The sequence below is a fragment of the Lissotriton vulgaris genome, chromosome 4_1 (assembly GCF_964263255.1).
Source record: "Lissotriton vulgaris chromosome 4_1, aLisVul1.2, whole genome shotgun sequence".
Taxonomy (NCBI): domain Eukaryota; kingdom Metazoa; phylum Chordata; class Amphibia; order Caudata; family Salamandridae; genus Lissotriton; species Lissotriton vulgaris.
The window spans coordinates 1,043,027,260-1,043,054,787 of NC_141691.1; the positions used below are offsets into that span (position 1 = coordinate 1,043,027,260).

General features: G+C 45.9%; 2 protein-coding genes across 2 annotated transcripts in view; both read right to left on the bottom strand.

The window, feature by feature from the left end:
• ADCY2 (adenylate cyclase 2) overlaps positions 1 to 27,528 on the bottom strand; it is a 3,890,318-nt gene that overhangs the window by 3,681,470 nt on the left and 181,320 nt on the right. The window lies entirely within an intron of this gene.
• LOC147722842 (small integral membrane protein 15-like) lies at positions 11,649 to 12,141 on the bottom strand (the record flags this gene model as incomplete). The annotated part of the gene is made up of 1 exon (XM_086966587.1): positions 11,649 to 12,141. A coding segment is annotated over one exon (333 nt), but the record flags the coding sequence as incomplete, so codon positions are not given.

Genomic DNA, 27,528 nt, shown 5'->3' on the forward strand with positions numbered 1-27,528 from the left:
TAAGAGGGATTAGTTCTGATGGAAGAGGGTACAGAGTTACAGATTACAGAGCGGCACCCAGAGAAGGATTGATGCAGTGGTTTAAGGACATCCTAATTTTTAGGAATTTTTAAGATGCTCACTTGTTTGTTAATGTCCTCCGGTGAGGTAATTTCAAGTACAACTGCATGCCATCTCCATAGAGCTGAGGTGAGATGTTTGAGAGTGCCAGCAAGGAGGAGAATGGATCGATGCACAAGCTGAAGAGCACAAGGTAAAATATTGACACTTTGCGGACCCTTGGGTAAGCGGGAAGTAGCTTGTGAGAAAGTTTGCCAATTGTATTTGTCGTGAGATTTAATTAGATAGGAGTCAAACTATTTTCAAACAGTGCCTCTCAAATCCATTTATAATTAAGGATTTTTAGATTTGTATAGTTGACTGTATCATATGCAGCTGACATGTTGAGGTGGATTAGAAGACAAGAGTTTCCATTGTCTAGTGTGTAGAGCATCATAAACTCAATAAAGTATGGGCGGTTCAGTGTTGCACCTGGGTCTGAATCCCGATTGTCCTTGAGTTTGTTTTGCTTAATGTGCAGAAATAATTCCCCAAACGCCTGCTCTACAAATGGGGTGTTGGGTATTAGATGAAAATTCTTTATGCCTTCCAGATTGGCACCTTGAGTTAAGCATGATAAAGCCAATATTTAGGGCCAGAAGTATGCTTGAACCAGAACATATAGCCAGATAGTTTACCCAGAGCATAGGAATGGATTTTCAGTGGGATGCTGAAGATCTTCTCCGAATCCGAGCCCTCCTTGGGGACAGTAAAGAGAGAAGCACTCTAAAAGAAGTGCAAAACTTACAACCAAGTTTGTAGAAGATGAATTTAGAACCCTTAAAGCGTGGCCTGATTGTATACTGCTTTACATAAGAAGCACAGGATATTGTGCCTATTATGCTTCTAAACTAGAAGCTAAGGGAAAGAGATCATAAGTAGCTTAACATATTATCTTGCTTTATGCAGAGCAGCAGAATGGTTGCCCTTTTTAAAATTATAATCTGATTGCATCCCAAATAAATTGAATTGCAATAGATCAGGTGTGAAGAGAGCTAAGCACCCAGTATGACCGTTTTCATTTTTTTTATCCACTCCATCCGTACTTCCCCACTGGCTGCTGCACTCCAAGTGTGCATTGCTAATCTCCATTGGCTTGCAGCTACTTGGTACTTCCATGATGGGCACCTCTATTAATCAAAGCATGTTGTATTACACAATGTGGGGCCTAACTTGAAAGTATAACATATATGCTTTCATTATGACCTACCATAGTTTTTGGTTTTGGCAATGCATCTCAACATAAAATGCATTGGCAAAGTGAATCGTGGCAAACAGGCACTTGCAAAGCAAGACTTATTGGGTTTTCCTGCTTGTTACTGCCCTGTTTTTTTTTTTATAGATCTATGTTTATGGACTCGAGACTATCACAATGCTACTTTACTTTATTTCTGCCAAATATTAGAATTGAAAGTTAGCCATGTATTGGAAATCTGTATTTCTTGTAGGCATCTCAAGTGATTTGCATCAGAGCCTACATGAATAGATAGGATGGATTTTGGAAATAAAACTCACTAGTGAATAATGGAAGTAATTGAAATTGAAATTGAAATTGAAAGGCTCTTATATAGCGCATGGCTACTCGGAAGCATCCCAGCGCTTGATGTTAAATAGAAGGGTGATGCAGAAGTTGAAAGATGGAGAAGGCTAGTTTATGGCCTAGGAAACAATGCTGCTTTTAGCTGTTTTCGGAACACCAGCAGGCTGGGTTCTAAGCGAAGTGATAGCGGTACATTTGCACTCTGAAATGCTCAATTGATTTGTGGTATCCAAGTCAGTTTAAAGTTATGTTCATGGTAGTGGTCATCTTTTCACTCCCTGGTGATTGTCATTGGCTTTAAGAAAGTAGGTATTTGATACATTCAAGTTAAGAGAAGAAGTAAAGCTGTGAAAACGTAAGTCTTTTGGAGACATTTACATTTTAGAAGCATTAGACATTAATAAAATTGCCATTACTGCTGCAAAGAAATGTGCTGCCGTAATATGCAAAGGATTTTAAACTAAGACATGTCTGTAAGATGAAGATCAAAATGACTCATGCCTAATATGACATGAGGGGCCGTCTGTTGCCTGTTAAGGACATTTAGTGACCTACACAATACAAGCTCTTGCACTAAGCCCCAGAGAATATCACTGCAGCTCAAACCAGACACCAGGGAACGTAACCACAGTTTGACAAGACAAACATCGGAGTGATTAAGAGGAAGAGAAGTAAGGCAACCAAACACCGATGCTAGTGGCTTAAAGCAATCTTGGTTATGGAATTTTCTGAACTAATGACAATGAGCTCATTATCTAACTGGAAATCACACTTTTGAAGAAGGGCTACAAGTATAATATACGTTTTAAGACTCCTAAACACCACTATGTGTGCCTCTATTGCTTTTAGCTTCTTTTGATTTATTATTCAGCCTTAAAATGACATTAAATACAATCTTCTCAAACTTTGCTACGGTAGCTAAAACAACAACACATATATGCCACATTGGATTTTCTCAATCTCCAATTTTACCTGCAGCCACCATTTCATTCCATTTATTTCCCAGGACAAACTCTCTCCCAAGGCATCATTATCAGATCACTATCCCACATTATCACCCAGCATCCACAATAAATTGACTCTACCCTCCACCACCTGCAAAAAAATAGATGCATAACTCCATGATATATGACCCTGGTTTTACATCTTGCGCTACAAAAATCACATTTGCTTTTCCTAGACTAAATTGGCTATAAAGTTTGCAGATGGCAAAATATAAATTTCATAAACATTTTACTCATTGATGAATCACCAAACAGGTAAAAATATTTTAGTAGAAAACCTCCATCAAGCATCTCACAATAACTTACATAAGACAGCATTTTCCGTGTATTTTTCGTCACGAGCATGCATTCTGTAAGGATCGAAAATGCTTTTGAGTGAGTTCGACGGGTGAGATATGAAAGAGTGCCTTATGCCAGAATATTGAATGGTTACCTGTCCGGCTCTCTGCTGGTTTTTAGGTTTCGCCTGACATCCGCTTCGCAGCAGCGTTCGCGCAGGCGAAATCTTTTGAGAAGCAGTATGTGGCTTTGTCCCGCCTCTCTCTTCCATTGGCTAGCTCCATAAATTGAGGCTAGCCATTGGAAGAGAGATATGTCCGTCATTGTCCGAGGCGATTCGTGGGCGTTCCGTACATTTTTTCCGTCTCCGCCCCTTTTAAAACGTCATGCGGCGGGGGGCGGATGTTTTTTTTTTTTCCCCCCGTGATGTTTTGGTCTTTTTTGAAGTGTCTTTTGCCGGAGTGGGCTGCAAGATTTAAGTTGCCAGGAAGTTGTTTCTATTTGCGATCAGGTATGCAGCGTTTTGTTTATAATTTTCTTTTCCCTTTGTACGTTTACCCCGTCTCATGTCGTCTCCCTGTTTGTTTTACGTCTTTGCGTGTCTCGTTGCTGTCGTCTCTACATGCCCCTTGTTCTACATGTTTAGCTTTCCACAGTATCTTTTCTCTTTGTACGTGTACCCCGTCTCATGTCGTCTCCCTGTTTGTACGTGTACCCCGTCTCATGTCGTCTCCCTGTTTGTTTTACGTCTTTGCGTGTCTCGTTGCTATCGTCTCTACATGCCCTGTGTTCTAAATGTTTAGCTTTGCACAGTATGCTTCTAACACATTGTTTTTTTTATTTCATTTCAGATTTCTTTTGGCTCGGCCTGTTCTCTCAGCCCCTTCCTGGCCCGGCACCGGTCCCCTTCCTACTCTCTCCTCAGTTCCCTTCTGCCTATCCCGCCGCCACCATCTTGTCTGCAGCCTTTGGCTAGGATGGTGCGCTGTGCACCGAGAGAGGACAGGCCGTTGGCGAGCTCAGTCCCTGGCTACCCCTGCGCTACTGCCTGCTGGCGGCCGCTGTTTATTAATAATAATATTTGTTTGCCCTCGGCTGACGCCGCAAGGCCTCCTCTCCCTCTACCCGGAGCTGCGCATGCTCACCAGGCAGTGGGAGGCGGGTGCCGGGCCATTGCCAGCGAGCGCCTCCATGACAGGGAGGGGAGAGCAGGGGGCTGGGAGTGGGGGAGGAAGGGAGACAGCGGGGGTGGGGTACAGGGCAAGGGGACTCGAGGGGTGCTCAAACATTACGGGGAGGAAAGGGGTTGCCTAGCGAAGCTGTAAGTCCCAGGAAATAAATGCCAACTCTTCGTTTGCCAAAGATGTTAACATCATTTGTTTTCCTTTTCTCCCTCTTCAAAGCAGACATCAAACCCCACGCAACACATATATGTCTCCTTGCCGCAACATTTCCCTTTAAGGCGTTGTCCAGCGTATATGTCAATGTATGGGAGCAGATCCACTAGGCTTTACTAGGGAGATGGGCCAGGGCTTTAGAGAGAAGAGAAGGGCCCTGGCATAATTTAAAAGGTGCCCTGGAAGGAGGGGGTGCATCGTAGTGGCAGAAGGGAAGAGGAGCCTGGGAGGGACATGAGAGGCGCAGAGCCTGGGAAAGGAGGAGGTACGAGGAAGAGGGAGTCTTGGAGAGGAGTATGTCTGCAGATGTATGACGTAATCTAGTTGGGCCCCTCGCCGTCAGACCAACTTCCCGGGAGGCCGTATTGGCTCCGCTGGGGCCAGTGAGCTGATGCTCCATTCCAGCCAGGGTAGGCGTCCGCCCCCTCTGCAACCGATTGCCCCCACTCCACCGAACTGTGTGGGCAAGGCAGACGGGGATCTCCCAGACCCCAGCACAGTTACAGGGCCCATGCCCTCCTTGGCCTCGGAGCTTTCTCGCTCCCGTGCCCCGTCTTCTCCACAGCAGTCCCGGGGCCTTTGATTCTCCCCCTCACACGGCAGGGGCTCTGTGTGTGTGTGAGGGGCTCTGTGTGTGTGTGTGGGGGGGGCTCTGTGTGTGGGGCTCTGTGTGTGTGTATGCGGCTCTGTGTGTAGGGGGCTCTGTGTGTGTGGGGGGGCTCTGTGTGTGGGGGGCTCTGTGTGTGTGGGGGGCTCTGTGTGTGTGGGGGGGCTCTGGGTGTGTGTGTGGCTCTGTGTGTGTGTGCGGGGGGCTCTGTGTGTGTGGGGCTCTGTGTTTGTGTGTGTGTCTCTGTGTGTGTGTGTGGCTCTCTCTGTGTGTGTATGTGGCTCTGTGTGTGTGTGTGTGTGTGGCTCAGTGTGTGTGTGGCTCTGTGTGTGTGTGTGTGGCTCTGTGTGTGTGTGGCTCTGTGTGTGTGTGGGTGTGGCTCTGTGTGTGTGTGTGTGTGACTGCGTGTGTGTGTGTGTGACCCTGTGTGGGTGTGTGATTCTGTGTGTGTGACTCTGTGTGTGTGTGTGACTCTCTGTGTGTGTGTGACTCTCTATGTGTGTGGGTGTGTGTGTGTGTGTGTGTGTGTGGCTCTGTGTGTGTGACTGTGTGTGTGTGTGTGGCTCTGTGTGTGTGTGTGGCTCTGTGTGTATAATCACTAATACTCTATACTACTCACTACACCTAACACTCCACTACTCACTATTTACTACTCACTCTTTAATATACACTAACTACTCAAACTTTAATACTTGCACTTTAATACTCACTCTCTAAAACTCTCTACTACTCTATAACTCACTAAATTTGCCTACTCACTCACCTACTTTGTACTCACACTAAACTATTTACAAAAATACATACTAACTACACTACTGTACACATCACTAATAATCACTCTCTATTAATAACTTTAGTACTGTATATCTAAATATAATACTCTTACACACTCTCTACTCCTCTACTACACGCACTCTCTAACAATAACAAAAACTAATCACTATTACTCCCTAATACTTACTCTAAGAAGATATATAAGAAAATTTGTCAAAAGCAATAACAAAAGCTCTAACTTTTCCAAAAGCGAAACTGTTGCATTGTAAATGCTTGTTGTTTCCGTGTTTCCGTGTCCCAACCTTGCAGCATTCAGCTAGGAGCGTGAGTGCAGGCGGGGCAGGGGTTTGGCAGGCGTTCGGCGTCTAGAGAGGCGCTTTTCCCTCGTTTCACCCCGGCGCTGGAGCAGGTTTGGCGCAGAGCGGCCCTGGAGCTGCGCAGGGGAGAGGAGCCGCAGCAAAGATCTTGTTTTGAGGTGCTGGTGGTAAGCACCGTGGAGTGGTGAGCAAAACACAGACAGAGTCTGTACAAAGAGCGCGAGGAGCACACCCAGTGAAGGAAAAGATACCGCACCACTTGGACCCAGATGCACAAAGAAGGAGGTTAAAGGAGGTAGGAGGAAGGGGGCACTGGGAAGCACGTTGGCCGGCGATATTGTGGAAGTAAAGACCAGGTACCCCTTGCGCCTTGCGGAGCAGAAGAGACAGGCTGGTCAAGGGGGATAGGTGGGAAGAAGGTGAAGCCCAAGTCAGGAGTGAGACGCTCCAGGAACCAGACAGGAGGCGAAGGAGGAAGGAAGGGGGGGAGGAAGAGGGTGAGGAGTGTGGGAAGCGTGAGAAGGGTGGGAAAGTTGACAAAAGAGCAGAAGCAGTTTGTGAGCCCCCTCTCACGATAGTTAAACAATCGACTCCCCCCATTTACAAAACAAAACATAGGAAAACCTTACAAGAGCATATACAAAAGAAGAAGCCACAAGCTCCTAGGGTTAAAATCACTCTTTCTCTCAAAACCTACTTCAGAGCGCTGCCACATTTGGGTGAAGATAAGATGGCGGGGTGGTGAATGAGGCAGAGAAGCAGTTAACATCTGTCAATGAGTTCCCAGTTTGTCCAGAGGGGATAGGAGATGAAGCAGGGGGGCTGTTAAGAGATAGACCAGGAGGAAACTGAACAGACCCTGGCCCTGACTCACCCAGTCAAGTATAAACTCTCAGTGGATGTGGTCCTAGCAGCACTTTCAGATGAAATTAGGAGTAGATTTGAGATATCTGAGTCCAACCAGCTAGAGATTAAAAGGGCGTGTGAAATTATGGAGAAGAAGATTGATGACCTTAGTGGGAGAGCATCGACCTTAAAGAAAGATTATCGAACTCAGAGAAACAGTGCAGGCAAACTGTGTAGAGATCGATAAGCTGAAAGTTGCTGAAAAGGAGGGTCTGATAGAGTGGAAAAGTTGGAAAACTATCAAAGAAGAAACAACCTGAAGATCCTGAAGGTGCCTGAGGGCACAGAGAGGGATGATAATAAATCTTATGTTGTAAAGCTGATTAAGAACAAACTACAGCTGGAAAAATCAGAGGATGAGGTAGCAAGAGACGTACAGTGAGTTCACAGAGATCCTTTTAGACTCAATGCAAATAGGCCAAAACCCAGGAAAATTCTATTAAACTTTTTGACTTATTCATTAAAAGAAAAAGTTCTTTCAAATGCCCTGGGGATAAGATCTATTGAGGTGGAGGGAGCTAGGTACTAGATAAGATCAGATGTCTCTGCTACCACCTCTAACAGGCAGTGGGAGATGGTGCAGAGGATATACAGTCTGAAACGTCTGGGTGCTTCAGTACAGCGAAGATTCCCCGCCTATTTGAAGGTCATGTTAAACAATAGGATGCTTTTCTTTCACTCTGTATAAAAATTGGATGACTTTATTAAAAATTTCCAATCAGGGAGCTAGGGCTCCAGCATCACAGGCTTCTGAGCTATTCCACTCGTTCAGACAAACTCATGTTACATACTAATGTTGCAAAGCCATTTGTTAGCAACATAAACAGGCGAACTTTTACTGCAGGGAAAATTATAGTTCAATTTCTTTCCTTTTTTCTTTATTTTTTTCTTTTTACACGTACTTTCCAAAGGGAGATAGCCCATATGGCCACTTGCCTTGTAGTAATTGGGGTGGGTTTTTCCAGGGAGTGCGGTTTCAGGGGAGCACAGGGTGGGGAGCAGTGGGAAAAATAAAAAAAACTCAGATGCCTCTGAAACTTTTTTCTTGTTTTGGTGTCGAGAAGCTTTGTACTTTCCTTTCCTCTATGGCTTTGCGCGACAATTTTTCTAGTTCTAAAGGTAATCGATGAAAAGAAATGAAAAGTAATAAAAATCCTTTCTTGGAATGTGAACGGTCTTAGGGTACGAGGGAGGAAGGACAGAATCCTACAATATCTAAAAGACTGCCCAGCCCAACCCAGATAATGATATTATAGGAGACACATTTACCTGAGAAAGAGGGCTTAGATATTTTTAGGCGCCAAAGATGGGTCTCCCAAGTAGTTTGTACATCCCACTTGGCTGTAACAAAAGGCATTGCAATTTTAGCCAAGAAAGGTTCGCAAGTGCTTTTGGAAGCACTCAGTTCAGATACATCTGGAAGATGGATAGTGGTTAAGGCAAAGGTTTTAGGCTGTGCATTCACTTTAGTGGGATACTACAGTCCCAACCAGGATGATGTTTCCCCCTTGGGGGGTGTTTTAGAGAAATTGGTGGAGACTTCAGATCCAATCATCATGGCGGGGGACTTCAACGCAGTTTTAGATCACAATTTAGACAGGACTTTGCATTGTAGAGCCTGAGTAAATCCCAAAATGTCTATGTTTATTAAACAAATTATGATTCAGCTGGGCCTTTGTGATGTCTTGAGGCAGAAGGCGGGACAAAGAAAGGGTTTTACTTTTTATAATCAAAAGTATAGAAATCAGTCTAGGACAGATTACTTTTTTACTGATAATAGCCTGATCAAATAGATCAAAAAGATCGAACATGTGGGTGTCCATTTGTCTGACCATTCGGCAGTAATTCTGCATCTAAAGCTACATGATAAAACCTTTCAATCTAGCTGGAGCCTAGACCGCACTATTCTTCAGAATGAGGAGGTGATATTGACTCTGACTAGAGAAACAGAAGAGTTTTTCATTTTAATCGAGGGTCAACATCATTTGGAATTATCTGGGATGCCTATAAAGCATTTCTCAGAGGTAGATTAGGGACCATAGCGGCCGGAAGAAGGCAAAGTTTCTGCGAAGAGGTATCAGAATTGGAGAAACAGATTCTGAATTTTGAGGATTTATAGGGAGAATTTACTGCAAAAATTACAGGCGGTAAAAGCTAGCCTTAAAAAAACTTTGCATGAAAGAGTGAGAAAAAAATGGGACGCAAGTAAGCTGGCTCACTTTGAATACAGCAAAGGTTGTAGTAAATTGTTGGCTTGGAAGGCAAGAAAAGAGCAGGGGAGGAACAGAATCGATCAGCTCAAGTGTGACAGCACAGATGCCCTTACTCGAGATGATGATGAGATTGAGCAAGTCTTTCACAAATATTACTGCAGGGTATATCAGGAAGATCAAAATCACTCTCAAGAGGAAATTGAAGCTTGGTTAGATCAGAACTCAGGAAAGTCCCTCGAGGATGAGAAAAGCAGGTGTGTAAACCAGGTAATTAAGGAAGAAGAAATTGACTTGGTATTAAGACAAGGAAAGAAAGGGAAGGCTCCAGGCCCCGACGGTCAGCCTCTTGAGGTCTACAAAGCCCTGGCTAACACATTAAAACCCATACTCTTAGAAATCTTTAATAACTTTTTCATTAATGGGGCAGAAATGCCTACTTCTTGGACGTTGGCGAATATTTCCCTAATTCTGAAGCCCGGTAAAAATCTGACTAATTGTGAATCGTATCGGCCAATATCCTTATTAAATTGCGACTATAAGATCTTTGCTAAGGTATTGGCTGATAGACTGAACGGTCCGATAGCAGATTTGATCCATTCAAACCAAAAAGGTTTTATCCGTGGGAGGTCCTTAAAAGAGCTTACTTTCTCTTTGATAGGATCGATAGACCTTGCTTTTACTTATGGGCTCCTACTTGCGGTCATAGTTCTGGATGCTACCAAAGCTTTTGACCAGGTTAACTGGTCCTTTTTGCAGGCGGTGGTAAAGGCAGCCAACCTGGGTCAAAACTTTAGTAAAGCATTGAATGCAATATATAGCGTACCAAAAGCCAGATTATTGATTAACGGTTCCTTGACAGCACCGGTCCTCATTGGTAGAGGCACTAGGCAGGGGTGTCCTTTATCACCACTCTTGTTTAAATTATATATAGAGCCCCTGGCCAGAAAACTAAGGGAGGACCCTGAGATTATACTGTTAAAATATAAGGGTTGGAGCAGAAAACTGAGCTTATACGCTGACGACATTCTTATTTATACAACTAATCTCCATGATACCTCAAGTCGAATCATGATATTAACAGCTGATTTTGGGAAAGTATCAGGATATGATATAAATAAAAGCAAGACTTAAATCATGTTATGGAATTTAGAGCCAGGGGAAGTGGTTAAAAACGAAGCGATGAGATATCTGGGGGTTATGATCCCGCAGGATATTTCTAAACTTACAAAAATAAATTTTGAAAAGGCAAAAAAAGAGATTAGTGGGCTTTTAAAAATTTGGGAACATCTCCAACTCACTCTAATGGGACAGGTCAATCTAATAAAAATGATGATCCTCCCAATATTAACACTCCTGATCGATTCTATTCCGCTCCCCTTTCAGAGTGAAATGCTGAAAAAATGCAAGGCCAGATCACCAGCTTTATTTGGTCAAGCAAAGGCCCAAGAATAGCTTGGAAGAAATTAAGAAGGAGGATGGTGAAAGGTGGCTTAGCTTTGCCAGACCTGCTTTTTATTCTTGGACCTTTTTATTAAAGAACGGGAAAATGCTATTAAATACACCTACACTATCTGAAATCGGGAGACTGCTGGGAGTCATGACAGCACAGGAGTTAGGAGGCAGCCAGGGCTTTATGTTCAAGTATGCAGACCCCAAATACTTCAGAAAGTAAGGCTGAAGATTTTGAGGGGCCTTGTCGAAACCTGGTACAGGGTCAGAAAAGTGCTTAGAATAATATATTACAGTTCCATGGCCCCTATCTGGGACTCACCAGGATCACCGGAATGGGCAACAGACACTTTGGCTACACCTTTGAGAGAAGTAGGTCTAATGAACTGGAATGATATCACAATTGATGCACAACTAATTAGCTGGGAGAGGTGCAATCTTTTATCTGGTCAACAAATATCCAGATTTAAATATTTACAAATGCAGAGCTGGTTTAAAGACTCACATGTGGGGATAGGAAATACAAATGAATTAGGGACAGACTTCTGGATGAGTTACCTAATAAGAAAGAGTTTGCGACGATATATTGGCTGCTGGTCGAGCTGGAAGACGGAGATTTTCACATTACCTACGGAATTATGGGGAAGATGCTTGCCAGAGTCTTCGCTTGAAAATAAGTGTCAAGTATCAATGTCTACGCTTTTTAAAATCGTAAAAACTGCGCACCTAAGGAGAAATCACGTTGTCTCCCTCCACAGAGCGTACTGGTCGCCACAGAGGCTGTCAAAGTTCGAGAGAGGAGGTGATGTGGCTTGCCCAAAGTGTGGTAGTTTGAAAGAAGATGATGTGCATATGTTTGTACATTGCCCCCCGAGATCCAGCTCTTCTGGTCTGACGTGAGTAAGGCGTTGTCCTCTATGTTGGGGTCTGACATTAAGGTAAGCGTTCTCTCTATCATTTTTGGCTATGAAGAATCGCTTACAGGATATACAGAAGACAAGTCAATGCTGTTCTTTCATTCTATGCTACTAGCATGCAGGGAAATTTGTAAACAATGAGAAAAGAGTAGGTTCTTTAATAGCAATTCCAAGCTCAAATCACTAACAAGGAATTTCAAAACAAGTCTCGCAGAAAGGATGTCCAATCTCTAAAAAGAATATAAAACCACATCGACCTCCGTCTGAAAATCTGTTATATACAGATGAAAGCATTGCTTAAGGTGCTTAATCCTTCTTTGTCCGTTTGGTTTTAGCAATATTTTCCTGGCGTTTTTGTTTCTTTTTTTGGTCTTTTTCCTTAGCTTCTATCATTTTTGCTAGCTTCCAGGATAGCACAGCACTTGCCAGGAATAGTGGGGTAAGGGCCAAGATGACGGTGGTAAGAAATCCATGAGGATCTTTTGCAGCCCATTCCACAAAGTAGTCTGCCCAGGCTTTGATATCAATAATGTCTCCAGGGGTCCCGATGCAGACGGAGCGGGGATCCCTCTTGTTAAACAAAGACCAGCTTGCTGCAGTCAAAAGGACGGACGAAATTTTCACACCAATCTGTCCCGATCACACTACAGCAGGACCAACCCTATTTTCCTTCCCGCATAGACCGCCCAGAGTAGAAACTCTTCTCACTCTGTTCCCCCCAGATCTCGCTGCAGGAAGCCTGTAAACAATGGACATCGGTCTCCCCTCCCAGTTTTCTGTACTGGTTGTCTTCTGTTAAGTATATGGCCAGTCTAGATATGAGGGTTTTTAAAAGGCATAATTTCTGGTCCCCGGTTTTTAAGTGGTATGAGCAACAAACAAACTCTGATGTCCAATGATTTTACCCTATCCGCCCAGTACAGCTGGTTTGTTGGAGGGGAGTCGAGGCTAAAAGACTAAGCTTCCTTTGACCAGGGCAGATACGATTTCGAAGCTGGCGTCTCCTCTCTCTTTTTCCCCCACTTCCTGCACAAATGTACAAAAGGGCGGGTTTCCCTCGATTACACTGGTGCAAGTGAAAAGGTTATCTCTCTTTTCTTTGGAAGACGCAAATGAGGACAAAAAAAAAAGCCAGCATTTTCTCTAGGTTGGCAAGGCGTTATTTGAGTTCTGTCTTAGTCATAGTCATATTAGTTGCCATAATAAACTTGATGCCATCTACTACTATTTGGGTGTCACTATATGATTCTTCATAGAATGCCAAAGGGTGAAAATGTAGTGTTAAAGCTACCAACATGTTTAACCAATTCCTTCAGAATTAAGACAAAACATGCATTATTGGGTACACTCTGGTAAGAAATAATACAGTATTAGATGTACACTCAATGGCTTTTACCAACGTACGGTAAAAAAAACCACCAGTCTTATAAGGTTAACTGATGCTGTGCCTTTCAAGTTTACAAATCTTCTCCATATGCTTACTTCATTACTGGTCTATTGTCAATTGATTCATGTACCATTCCTTTAGAAAATTCCGGCATATCCATTTGATATAAACCATCAGCTGGAGTCCCCCTGAGATCTATATTGTCACACAATACTGATACTCCTACAAGATTGCCACTCTCAATTCATGGGCTAGCTGTACCTGGGCTACTGAGATCACATTTGGGATAATGGAGAAGGCATAGTTGACCGCCATTTGAAATGCATATGATACCTGAAAATAGGGGAGAATCTCCAAGACTTCTGGTAGTGCCATCTACTAGTCCACCTTCAACCACAAACCCTTTAACTGCCCACCAGGTCCTCGACCCAGAAGCTAATATTAAGATGGTTGCTTTGGGGGATAGTGTTGTTGTGGCTGCCCTGCCATTGGGAGAAGTAGAGGGTGTAGGGGGGAAATTTGCCTATCCACTCATTAAAGGTGCTCGTATGGAATGTGGCAGGGATCTCCAATTCTTTTTCAAGAAACTTGGAGCCTGTAAAGTCCCCATAGAAATGGCTTTTCCACCTATGCCATTATTGCAAAAAGAAAAGAGCTGGGTAGATCTTTTGGGGGACTAGCCGTATGGGTGAACCTTGATTCAGGGGTCAAAGTGAAACATCTACCAGTTGATTCTGAAGATATTTTAGTTATGGATCTCACTTTATCTATTGTCTACAATAGAGTGCTGAGGCCTCAAGAAGAAACTAACACTTTGCTTATCTTAGATTCTGCTTTGTTATATTACATTTACACTTGGCCTGTAATAGTGGCAGTCGACTTCAACTGTACATATTACATCTAGGTAGATGCGTCACTGTGTAAACCCCTGTGCCACATTATACCTGCGCCAGGTATAATGTATGCAAGGGGGGTGTATTGACGTAAGAAAGGTCGTAGAAGTGACGCAGTGAAATCTATGAGATTTCACTGCGTCACTTCTAGGACGCTGTTGCGTCAAAATCTTGCGCCTACCTCACAGCAGGCGTAAGACTGACGCACGCCCTTTCACATGGGGCTTGCCCCATGTGAAAAGGATGCATTGCTGGAGTTGCGTCACTTTTGAGACACACTCCAGCAATGCGTCACTTTTGCTCTTACAGATACGTCAGAAATACTGACGTATCTGTAAGTCCTTGCGCAATGATGCGTCATATTGTAAATATAACGCATCATTGGGGTCGCAAGGAGGGCGCAATGAAAAGTGACGCATCGCTGTTTTCTTGCAGCGATGCGTCACTTTTCATAAATGAGGCCTCATGTATTTAGCTAAAAGTTGTTTGGACTTACCCTGTGGCCTTGGTCTACGTTAACCATTCTATGATATACCCTACTTTTAACTTTTGTGGTATCATCTTAAAAAAAAATTACCTGATATTTTTACTTATTTATGTCAAAAACAATTTTGTTCTATTCTATTCCGTGCTGTGTTCTTTTAGGATCTTTTATGATCGAAATAAAAGAAAGAAAGAAGATTGGCTTACCTCAATCCACCTCCACCTTTAACGTACAACAATAATACCAAAATGTTTTCTCAAGGGTACCTTTTCTGTTTGCACGAGTGCTTTGTTGTCAGCTGGCCTAGTCAAATTACAACAGTGCAGAAGTGTAAATTTATAATACGATTTCACGATAGCCACACAGTCTACATGAAAATGTCAAAATTGGTTTTACTACAGGCCCATGGGGAGTTTGCATATTGTGTGAAAAGACTGCCAAGCAATCAGAAAAACAGTAAGTGGATCCATGCCGCTAATTCTGACATGTCTAGTGAAATCCTATCAAATGAGTAAGTCCTATGACAGGACCATGGTAACCAGCTCATACAATAATATGTTGCAGTTGTTGAATACTAAATAAAAGTAGAGCGACTGTTATCAAATTCAAGACTCAAGATGATGTGCTCAGTATGAATAAAATGGGAGATAAGGCAAATCTTTTATTGTACCCAATCTACCAATCAATCAAAGACTTTGCTCCACGTCCTAGGCCTTGATATAATTATGTTATGGAGTGAGAACTCTATAGGGGCGCTCCTGCTAAGCCCTACCAATTTCCCAGTCAGCTGACTGTTATAAAAACTCTTTATTGTTTGATTATACAACGCTGCAGGAGCAACCTGGAATATGAATTTTCATGTTAAAGTCAAATTGTGTCTCATGATTTCACATTGTAAGTCGGTGATGCACTGGCTGGGAGGGTCGTGGGACACTCACCATGCATGTGCAGTGCACACAGTTTTACAGCCCTCGCGATACCTTTTGAAGGATTGTGGGCCATCCTATTCCTTTTAAATGTACATTGTGTTACATCCTGCAAGTTTTAGTCAAGCCCAGGGTGCTAGCTTGTAAAGCCCCAAGGAGCAGTATCGCCACTGATTTATTCATTCTCACACATGGAGGATTGGACCAGCGAGGACGCTATGGCGTGCAGGGCTGCAGCACTGAAGTGTAGGTGGTAAGCATGTGTGAGCATATGTCACAAACCTGCTGCATGAGCCTTTCCACAGGTTTGTATCGCTTACTGTAAATTAGCTGTTTTTCTGGTGCTTTGGCTTAACTAATAGATTGAAACATAACAATGAAAGCTAGGATGCTTTCTGTTCGAGTTGACGTCCAGTCCTCCTGCGTTTATCAGAAGCAGATGAGGTATACCTTGGTACGTCTATATTATAGAAACTTTCTGCTGTCCTTACCATACATAAACATTTCGAGGCACATCTTCTTAATAATATAAGGTGACACTTTGTCTGGGGGTTTTAAAATTAATCATGTTAAAAGCAAATGTTTGGTGGCACAAAGTAAAGTGTTCATGTGTTTTCAATATGAAATGCATAATGTCAATAAATTAACTGACGTCATTGCACGTATTTTGGTTCACACAAACGGCCACACTAATGCGAGTTTTCCAGATCATATCAGCTACCCTAGATCCGTTGCTAAAGATGTCTTAGCTTGCTGCCTCAGATGGCATTTAATAGACTTATTGGTGAACTGGGGCCTGACAATACACTTTCAGGGGATAATATTTACCCCACCTCCAGCTACCAGGCAAGGGAAGGTATTTATGCCCCACTACTTTCGGGTTCACCAGCGCCACTGCTTAAGGACTTTCATGAAAGCACAGCTACTACGTCAAACTCTATTTGTCCCTTTTTTAGCTTAATTTCTGGACATTTCTTGTAACATTCAACAATACCCTGTTAAATTATACTACACGTAGTAAAAAAATATAGGAGCCCAATACACCCATCGCTACAGAATAATAAAAATAGTTCTGGCTTGCTAAGGAGGCGTGTCCTAACTCTCCGAGAGATAGAAAATATTTTAGTTGTAACACCAATATTGTGTTCAATAGCTTAGCATTCCTATAGTTTGTTCTACTGTGGGAGCACAAACCCCAATAATTTTCTGAACCCAATTTTTCCATCACCCTACAATTTACCTTTGGTGGTTCGACTTTAGCACCCTTGATCTTGCATTAAGAGACATCACTCTCCACAACTTCAAGGCCCAACAAAATAGAAGAGTAAATACAAAATAATGATGGGGCCACACAAGAACGGATCAAATAAACATTGAAGAGTTTTATTACAAACATTGTCAATCAGTATCTGCGAAGGCTCAGATACGGAGTACAAAATCAGATATTAGGAGATAATTGAAATATCTTAATTTTGGGTCCATAAAGGACACCAACAGAATTTTTAAGAAGGAAATGAAAGTCTCAATTCAATTTCACAGAGTTTTGTGAGGAGGTGAACGTTGTGCCCAAACGGACAGAGTTTTGTGAGGCAAAATGTTAGTCACCCCCAACAACATAAAACTAGAGTTTTTATGGACATTTTATGCATAAACAATGAGCAACACTGCACATTCAGCAGAGCGTAAATATCAACAGCTCATTTTAGACAAATCAGAAAATGGATTGTCACAATAAAGTGCTTAACATTGCCCATTCTAAAAGTAATCAATAATCTTCCATTACTTTCCACAGCAACAGTAATCCACAGATGCAAAGCCCCATTTCAAACAACCACAACAAAGACTAATACACTAATGTGCTAGCAAGCTGGCAACGAATGTGCAGTGGAGGTGTCCATCCATCATAAAGTTACATCAGCAACACAATAGAAACTTTTCATTCATACTGCATGCTCTCTAAAAATAATATTCAGCAATGTCACATTGTACTGTGCTCCTCTGAAGCTGTGAGGAGAGAAAACTCCTCTCAAGGGAACACTGACTGGGAGGAGGCAGGAGCAGAAAGAACGAAAAACTAGAATACTGCATCCGTTTTAATTAAATGTTGTATCTATGAAAATGTGGCATAGCTAAACTATATAATTAATCAAGCTTCTTAGCACTTCCAATAATTTGTTTCAAATGCAGCAGCATCAATTCATCTCTTATGGCTCTATGCAGGAACCAGTTGTGTTGCAAAGAAAAATAAAAGTTACTATCATTGTTGACATTTTTTTAATTGGTAGGCGATAATTCGGTGTTTAATGGATTCCTACCTATTGCCGTTTGTGAAACCAATGGGCGAACCAGAAAAGCTATCCATTTATAAAGAGTTTATCGAATTCTGTATTCAGAAAGGGCTCACTTTTGTAGATTGCTCCTGTTTTTCTCAAATAAACTAATTGTTGAAACATATTTCTGAAACAAAAGCAGGAACAATAAAAATAGCTGATAATGCTTTTATCGGTAATTATTTTCCCCAAAAGTAGATTTACAAATGTAATATACTGTTATATCTGTCAGACCCTGATGATGAAAAATATATATAGTGTTTTTTGGTTCTTGGAAAGCTCACACCTCCCAGAACCAATGAGTGGGCTGCAGCCCATATTTATTTTTAATTGTGTACTGACTGTGCTTCAGTTCAAATGGGGAAACCTGATGAATGAAAAATGGTCACGAAGAAAACCCATGTATTTTTTAAATGTGCCTGAGATATTGAGTTTTGTAAAAAGCAGTGATCTTTCGCTTACCAATGCTATCTTGCGATTCAGAGTGCATTTTGCATAAATGTGTTATTTCTTGTACACTGTTTTCGATTTTGAAGCTGTTGCAAAGTGACCCCTTTTTGGATAGTCAACTCAGTTTTTCACCTTTTTTTGGGACTTATCTGCGGGTAATATTGAACTCTAACACTGGGGTATTGCTATCCAGTGTCCCATGTATGTGCTCTGAACTCGAAAAATGTTGAGACTGGCTTAAAAGCTGATTGGCCCACTGAACATTCCTCTAAGGCCAGATTATTTGGTGCGGAAATACACCCCTGGCATGGAAAGTTAATTATCTCTTGTAGACTGCAGCATCTATTGTGCAATTCACTGCAGTAGGAGCAGTGAAAACATAGCTTCGGACCTACCCTATGTCACCTGACAGCAGCAGCTTCAACCTTTCTAGTAAAGTGCTTAGGCTCTCTCCCTAAAACATAGTACAATTGTCATCTACCTGATGGGTACATTTAATTTCCTTGCAAGTACCAAGTAAATAGTAGTTCATTATTCCCGGGCCTATAAATTAAATGCTAATAGTGAGCAGCAGAAGCCATTGTGCCACCCACTAAATTAGCATTTTTAAACATGTCTCAGGCCTGCCACAGAAGTCTGTGATTGGGTTTTAAACAGCTATTTGAACATGTCAAAATAAAGCTTTTCCCAGGCCCAAACCTTCCTTTTTAATGCTTCCTTTTTAATGCCTTAAGTTGTGCACTAAACATCACAGAGCAGGGGGCGTGGCTTGGCGGGCGAAGATGGCGGTCGCAGCCTTGTAGAGCTCCCGCCGGCCCGGACTGAATCCGATCATTTATCCTGACCCCCGAGCCCACTGTTGGTGCCCAGTGCCTGTACTCGATCCGGTGAAGCTTCAAGTCTGCATTGGTGTATAGATCCTGTGATTCCTCCCTTCCTGTGATCGAGGGGAGTCGGCGGCAGAGTGCGGCCTGGTGGCCGGCCGGAACCGGGGTCCTCGAGTTTCGCGACGCCTGGTGGCAGCTGTGACCTGGCGGGTGCGGGTGGCATCCGCCACGCCGTCCTGGGCTTATCTCTCCGCCGGCGATCGCCTGGAGTTTGAGGCGGAACCAGCGACTCCTACCCATCGGTTCTTCCCCTGCACGACCGGCGAGTGGTGGCGGCGTGGCCGGGCCCTGCGACAGTCTGGTGGCGGGGGCGACCGGGGCTGGACTGGTGGTCGGCTGGCCCCCCTGATCCGCCTCCCCTGGCTAGGCCCACTGGATACGGCGACCCATGGACCGCGGACCCGCTGATTCCTCCTGACATATCCTGGACGGCTGCCCGTGGGGACGAGTGTGGGTGCGGCCTGTCCTGCTGGGGTGACGCCGGGGCCTCGATTTTCGCGACATCCGATCGCAGCGTCCCTCCCCGGGGCCTCATCTGGGCAGCCCCGTTCCAGTTTTTGCGACAGTGCCCGAGAGTGGTGTGGGCCCTGCCCGGCGCTTGCCATGACCAGGGACAGAGGAGGTGGCCCGCCCAAACATGGACCCATAGATAAATTCACGGGGCCGAGTGGTGGCGCTGGGGCGACCGGTGGCAGCGGCGGCCCCGGGCCAGACAACGCAGCTATCCTAGCGGCCATAACCCAGTCTCGGGACATGCTCGATGCCAAGATAGGCGCGGTCGGGGCGGATGTCACGCTCCTACGCCAGGACCTTCGCAATGCAGTGGAGCGGATTGCTGGGGTCGAAACCCGTGTCACGGAGACTGAGGCGGACATTAGTGGCCTAAAGAAGCGCCTTGCGGAGGTGGAAAGCGTCCAGAAGACACTGGCGGCCCGAGTGGAGGATGCAGAAGGGCGCGCGCGGCGCAACAACCTCCGCTTCATTGGTTTTCCGGAGCGGTGCGAGAAGGACAGCATGGAGAGGTTCCTGACCGGGTGGCTGGAGAGCTGGCTCCCTGAAGGGGCGTTATCTAGGTGTTTCGTGATCGAAAGGGCCCACAGGGCCCTGACCCAGCGGCCGCCGGAGGGTGAGCGCCCGCGGCCGGTTATAGCCCGCCTGCTGAACTATCATGACCGGGATGTTATCCTGCGGGAGGCGAGGAACAAGGGCTCCCTCGCCTTTGAGAATCATACCATTATGATTTTCCCGGACTACACAAAAATGGTGCAACAACAGCGGCACTCCTTCATGGACGCTAAGGCCAAGCTCCGGGGCCTCAAGCTCCAGTATTCGCTCCTGTATCCAGCTCGCTTGCGGGTCGTATACCAGTCTCGTACCCACTTCTTTGACTCGCCAGAGGAGGTGTTTCGCTGGACGGATGAGGCAGTGCGACTACGTCCCCACGCCCAACCGGGACTGGACCCGGGCAGGTCTCCAGGTTCGTCGCCGGAGCGGACACAACGCCAGCCCAAGAAGGGCCGACATCGGAGGTCTCGCTCCAAGAAAAGATCGGCTTCCGCCTGTGCGTCGCAATCAGGTGGCACCAGGGACTCTGAACACTCCGAGGCGGGCAGCTGAACACTGTTGGGCCTCCATACATTCTGTCGGCGGCATATGGACTTGCTCTGCCTTGGCTGGTGAGACTGTTTTACTTTGTCCTTGATGTGCCAGCCGGCTCCCATGTGGAGACTCCAGCTATAGACATGGGGACACTGTGTGGCTCGGAGGGTACCTTATACGGGCCTCAGACCCTCACGGATGTGAGTGTTGTTGGGGGGGTGGTGTGTGTGCGTCTTGGTGGGGTTTTGGGGATCCATTGGTATGGCGGGCCCTGAGTCCTCTGTTTTGGGCTCGGGTCTCTCCATGCCGCGACAGGTACTTCACCGTTTTCTGAGGTATTGGGGTGGGGGGAGTGGGGTACGGGGGGGTGTTTTGGTGTTGCACTTGTTGTTGGGGGGGCTCTGGGCTGGAACGGGGGAGTTGTGTTTGCGGGCTGGGGGGGTGGGTCCACACGTGTCGGGGGCTGTGCTTTTTGTCGTTTTGCGGGTAGCACCTGGGTGGGAGGGTGGGCCAGATTTTGAACTGTGTGTCGACAATGGCTAGTGCTGCGAGTGTGACTCCTTCGAAGACCCTGCGGGTGGTAACGTGGAATGTGCGGGGTGTCCTGGATAAGATTAAGCGGGGGGCTGTGCTGCGGTGGGGGAAAAGGGAGATGGTGGATGTTCTTTTGCTTCAGGAAACGCACATGCTGGGATCCAAAGCCCTTAGCCTCCAGAGGTTCGGCTACCACCAGGTCTATCATGCTGGCTTTACAAGGGGCTCGAGGGGGGTGGCCATACTGATTCATCGTAGGGTGGCCTATGTCCACGAGAAGCAATGGATTGACCCCCAGGGCAGATTTGTTTTTGTTAAAGGCCTACTGGGTTCCGAGCCGGTGGTTTTTGGTAGTGTCTATGCCCCTCCCCCCCTGCAATGGGCACTGTCTGAACGGCTGTTTGCGTTGTGGGACGAAATCCCCGAGGTCCTGACTGTGGTGGGGGGTGATTGGAATGAAGTCATGGATGTGGGCTTGGACCGCCAGCGGCGAGCGTGTGTGGTACCTAACCCCCCCCCGCGGCTGCCCCCACCCGGTTGAGTGCAACGGCGCGCAGTATGGGCTGGGTCGATGTGTGGCGGCATTTTCATCCCGCAGTACAGGCCTTCACGTATGTATCGGCGGTGCATGGGTCATTCTCGAGGCTTGATTACTTGTTTGTACCCGGGGCCTGCCTGAGCCGTGTTAGGGACGCCTCGATACTCCCCAGGGGCCTTTCGGATCATTCCCCTGTCCTGGCCACTCTGACCCTCCCCGTTAAACGGCAACCTTTTCGCTGGCGTATGTCCGCCTGGCAGTTGCAGCGGCCGGACTATGTGGCGCACCTACGGGAGGCGATCGACCACTTTTGGCGCGAGAACTTGGTGGGGGGAGCCGACGCTGTTGTAGTGTGGGAGGCGCTGAAGCCCACGATCCGGGGCATTGACATAACTTGGTGTGCGGCCGCTCGGCGGAAGCACCGGGAGGCCATTGTGGCTGCCGCGGCCCGCGTGGAGGAGTTGGAGCAGCGTGGTCGACTTGGAGGTGAGGAGGGCGTGGTGCGCCAGCTCCTGCAGGCCCAGCAGACTTACTCCTCGGTCCTCCATGAGGAGGCCCGGCAGGCGTGGCTCGCCACGCGCAGTAGGGTATATCAGTGGGGCGATAAGTCCTGCACCATGTTGCATAGACTTTGCCAGGCGACCTTCCAGCCCCTGGAGCTACCCGGTCTCACGGCGGGGGATGGCTCAGTCATGACCGACCCGGACCAATTGGCGGCCAGCTTTGCCCGCTACTACGAGGCACAATATGCCCCTCGCGATCCGCTGAGGGAGAGCGGGATTGCCCCGTACTTGGATGCTTTACTCCCGCAGGCAGTCCCGGAGGAGACTAGAACGGCCCTAGAGGTCCCACTTACGTCCGAGGAGCTAGGGGAGGCCCTTGGCCAACTGAACACTGGGAAGGCGCCCGGCCCTAGTGGCTACCCTGCCGAATTTTATAAAAAATTCCACGTCCAGCTGGGACCCCACTTTCGTAATGCGCTAGAGGCAGCGCGGTCTAGGGGCGAGCTGCCACCTGACTGGCGCCATGCTGAGATTGTGGTCTTTTTGAAGCCTGGTAGGGCGCCTGACCGTCATGATTCATACAGGCCTATCTCCCTCCTCAACATCGAGGCCAAGATCTTGGCGAAAGCCCTGGCGAACCGCCTTCTGCCCCTTATAGCCGACCTGGTCCACCCCGACCAGGCCGGGTTCATGCCGCACAGAGCCACCCGACACAATATCCGGCGGGCGCAGGCAGCGATCGACGCCATGAGTGCTAGGGATGAACAGGCCGCACTTCTCCTTGCGGACATGGACCGGGCCTTTGATTCGGTGAGCTGGGCGTATCTCTTCACCTTATTGGCCCGCCTAAACCTCGGGCCGGTCTTTCTGTCCTATATCCGCCTCCTGTATACCAATGTCACGGCGTCGGTCCGGGTGGCAGGCGCGGTCTCAGGACGCTTCCCAATCGGCCGCGGTACGCGCCAGGGTTGCCCGTTGTCCCCATACCTATTTGCCCTGGCCATGGAGCCCCTCGCGGCGCGGGTGCGGCTAGATGCCCAGCTGCGTGGCTTTGTCTGGAACGATACTCTTACAGATAGAATTGCACTCTACGCGGACGATGTCCTCCTGTTCCTTACGGATCTGCGGCGCTCTGGCCCTCGAATCCTGGAGATCATGCGGGGGTTTGGCGAAGTCTCCGGGCTTACCCTTAACCTATCTAAGTCGACCCTGTGGGTTCTGCATGGCGGAGCGGTGGCCGACGATTGGGCTGCTGATCTACGAGTGGCGACGGACGGCCTGAAATACTTGGGTGTTTTCCTCTCGACTTCGCGGGCCGTGGCCTGGACGCGTAGTGTCCTACCGGTGTGGGAACGGGTCCAGACGGATGTCAAAACGTGGTCCAGGATGCCGCTTACGATCTTTGGGAGGTCGGCCATCTTTAAGATGGTGGCGCTGCCGAGACTGCTGTACCAACTCCAAAATTTCCCGCACCCTATCGGCATGGAGTGGTTTCGCCAGGTGAACTCTGTGCTGGGCCGCTTCCTGTGGGAGGGCGGAGCAGCCAGGGTGGCCCTCAAGACATGTTTTCTATCCACCTACTGTGGTGGCTTGGCCACGTCTGATCTCCTCTCCTACTACCAAGCATCGCATCTGCTTGTTCTTAACGATTGGTGGTATGGGGATAGGAGTGATCCGGCATATGCCCTGGAAAGGCATCTTATGGGTGACCATACGCTCCACACAGTTCTATACTCGGCGCGTATACGCCGTGGGTTGCCATCGGTGACAAGGGTGGTCTTTGCAGTGTGGCGGCAGTCCTTGCGCCACATGGGCTGGTGGGGCAAGTTGACGGCGGAAACGCCGCTGTGGCACAACGGTCTGCTTCCAGAGCTGGCGACTCTGGCTGGGTTCGAGGGCTGGGAGACTATTGGGATTACTCAACTGGGTCACGTCGTGTCCGGCGCAACCCTCAAGTCCTTTGCAGACCTCCGAGTGGAATTCCAAATGCCTCAGTCCCAGTTTTTCCGTTACCTACAGCTGCGACATGCCCTCGCCCCAAGCATTGCCGGCCTTGACTCCCTTCCGGAGTTTAGCCCAATTGAGGCGAAAGTCTTTATGGGCGACCTGGGAGACAAGAAGGTTTCCAGGATCTACCAGACTCTGGTTATTCACTGCTCGTCTACTCTCAGCTCCCTCCGGGAAGCCTGGGAAGTGGACGTGGGCACCCTGGACGAGGACGACTGGAGAGAGGCCCTGGAGTCTCCCCGTGGCACCGCTATCGCGGTTCGGCTCCGTCTCATACAATTCAAGTATCTACATCGTGCCTATTACACACGTGAACGACTGTGGAGGGCTGGTTTGATTGAGTCATCGGAGTGCCTGCGATGTGGGGAAGTGCCTGGCACCTTGTTGCACACAGTATGGTCATGTGGTCGCCTGGCTGGCTTCTGGAGGGGTGTATGGAATTGCCTGGCTGAGGTCCTGGGCTGGGATCTTCCCCGTACCCACCGGCTGGGCCTGCTGCACGTCATGGACGGGGTTGGGGGCAACATCTATAAACGTCACCTATTGCTTCTGGGCCTGGTGGTGGCTAAGCGCGACTTGGCTCGGGCCTGGAAATCTGTGAGGGCCCCCCCCCTGTCGGCATGGAAGGCGGGACTGGACTATTTTATGGGTCTTGAGAAACCAATTTTTGAGGCGCGGGGCTGCCCGCGCAAGCACTTCAAGATCTGGAAGCGGTGGGCTGACTATCGTGGCCTATCCTTGGAACCCCCAGCGGAACCGGAGGAGGACATTTGATCGCAGCGCTGTCTCTGGCCCTAAAGGCACATCCCAGGTTGCTTCATGCCTGCTTCTCTTATATGAACCATCTCTGTGTTGCCTCTGTACATGTGTGGAAAGGGGGGGGGATAGTGGGTACGGGTGGGGGTGTAGTTGGGGTTGGGATGGGTAGTTGGGATTTTAAAGCTGAGCTTCATTGATACTTGCTTAGTATTTCTTGTGTATGTGATCCATACATTGATCTTGATGTGGTGACCTTGGTGTGGGAAGGTGCCTCATGCTTGTCATTCTTTTGCTCAATAAACTTGGTTGTGAAAAAAAAAAACATCACAGAGCAGGGGGCATTACATTTTGAAAGTAGGACATGTATACTTATGTTTTACATGCCCTGGCAGTGAAAAACTCACCCTTGCTACCTTATTACATTTAATAAGTGCTAACTTTGTATCGGGAGCAAATAAAGATACAACCTTTTTAAAGGTATAGTTGGATTTTAAGTCACAATTAGGAAAATCCTAAAGTTTGCATCTTCGTGTCCGAGTAATTTCATCCTTCTGCGAGTGTACTGGGTTACATGACTGTGAATGGCTCTGCTGCTGGGTTATTTTTACCGTAGGATAGCGAAAGGGTTACATTCACTGTAACGACTCCAGTGAGTGCAACAGTAGGTAAAGTGTTGGATAGCGTAGGTGTAAAAATTGCTATTCCCACTCCAGAGAGTGCAACAGAAGGGAAAGCGTTGGATAGCGTAGGGGTAAAAATACTATTCAAACTACAGTGAGTGCAATAGTAGGGCAACTAAATACTTCTTGTTTAAATATAAATATTATAAATAGTAACACCAATTTCAAATTAATTAAAATATTTTACAATTGTGTAAAAGATATTAAATACAAATAAAAATTAATTAATAATACAAATTACCTACTAATAGTAATTATTTACCTATTAAACATAAAATAATTAACAATTTAAAAGTATTTTTAAAAATTAACTCAAATTTTGTATTCAAATATGTAATTGTTTACAATTAAATTACTTCACAAGCTATTCCCCTAAAAACACACAACCCACTACAGAAATTAATTTAATAAAAGTAACATAATTATCAAATTAAATTACATATTTAATTAATTATAAAAAAATTAATTCCCACCCTATTCCCCTATAAACCCACAACCCACTACATAAAAAACATTAATAACATTAACATATTTATCAATTAATCAATTAAAATTAATTACCAGTTATATTTTGATTAATTGCCAATTAATAATTAATTAACAATTAATTCTAAATAAATACCCCAAAATTAAATTACATATTTACTTTATTATAATTAAATTACTTCCCACCCTATTCCCCTATAAACCCACAACCTGCTACAGAAAATAAATGACAAAAAATAAAATATTAATCAAATAATCAATTAAAATTAATTAGCAATTCTATTTTAATTAATTACAAATTAATAATAATTTAACAATTAATTCTAACTAAATACCAATAAATAAAATAACATATTTAATTCATTATAATTAAATTACTTCCCACCCTATTCCCCTATAAACCCACAACCCGCTACAGATTTTTATTACACAAAAATTAAACATTAATATTAACTTACCTTAAATTCGATATTTTTGTTGTCTATATTCTGTCTAGTTGATATTATGTCCATTCTATATTTTTGATTCGATATTATTGCTATTCTAGTCGATATTAATTTTTTCTAGTCGATATTTTTGTAGTCTATATTATGTCTAGTTGATATTATGTCTATTCTATATTTTTGACTCTATATTTTGTCTAGTCGAAATTAAAAACTCGATATTTTGACTAGTTACCAACAAAGGAACCTTACAATAGGCCCCCTACCCTTTTCACCCCCAGTCAGATTGGAGCCTTGGCAGAGGAAGGGAAAGACCTTGCCACAACCAAATGTGGGATTAGGACGCAGAGGCCCCAAGCACAAAGGCTAACACCACGTATAAATATTTGGCCTCCATAACCAAACACTCCTAGACTTGTGGATGTTACAGAAGAAGGCCTTCCCTGCTGCCACTGGACTGCCCTGCTGCTTGAAGAACTGTCTTGCTGTCTGAAAAGAACAATTGGACCCGAATGCCTTCATCCCACGCTAACCAGAGTGAAACCATGGGTCCGTTTTCTGACCCTCTGCATGAGCTACAGGGATACAACAAGCTTCAGAAGACTCATGGCAACTTCCCAGCTTATCTGCTGTAATTGTTCCTGCAAATGGACCTACCTGCACCCTGTTGGCCTCTATTGGAGTGGGTACACTGATCCTCAAGATGTGCCTCCCATTGCTTGCATCAGAATATGCGCCACTTAAAGAAAAGGTGAAAATCCTTAAGTTTGGGATTCTCAGGCCTGTGAGTGGGCCAATTCATGCCTTGAAGCTCTGGTGAAATGTGTTCTCTGCACCAACAATGACTGCCCATGGTATTCAGCAATGCAAAACCTGCCCTTAATGCTATAGGGATGGCTGTCTGCGACTACCTACCTTCTCTCTGTGCTATAGTGACAACCACACATGACAGCCAGCCTCCTCCTGGCTGCCTCCTCCAAAGCAAACAGAACTCTTCACAACAGATTTAGAAGGTAACTTTTCAGCTGTACTAACCTAGTCCCTGTCTGTGACCCAGAATCCATCTTGGTCAGCCTGAACTTGAGAGTTTTCCCCAGATGTTGACAAGTGGCACTTTGTG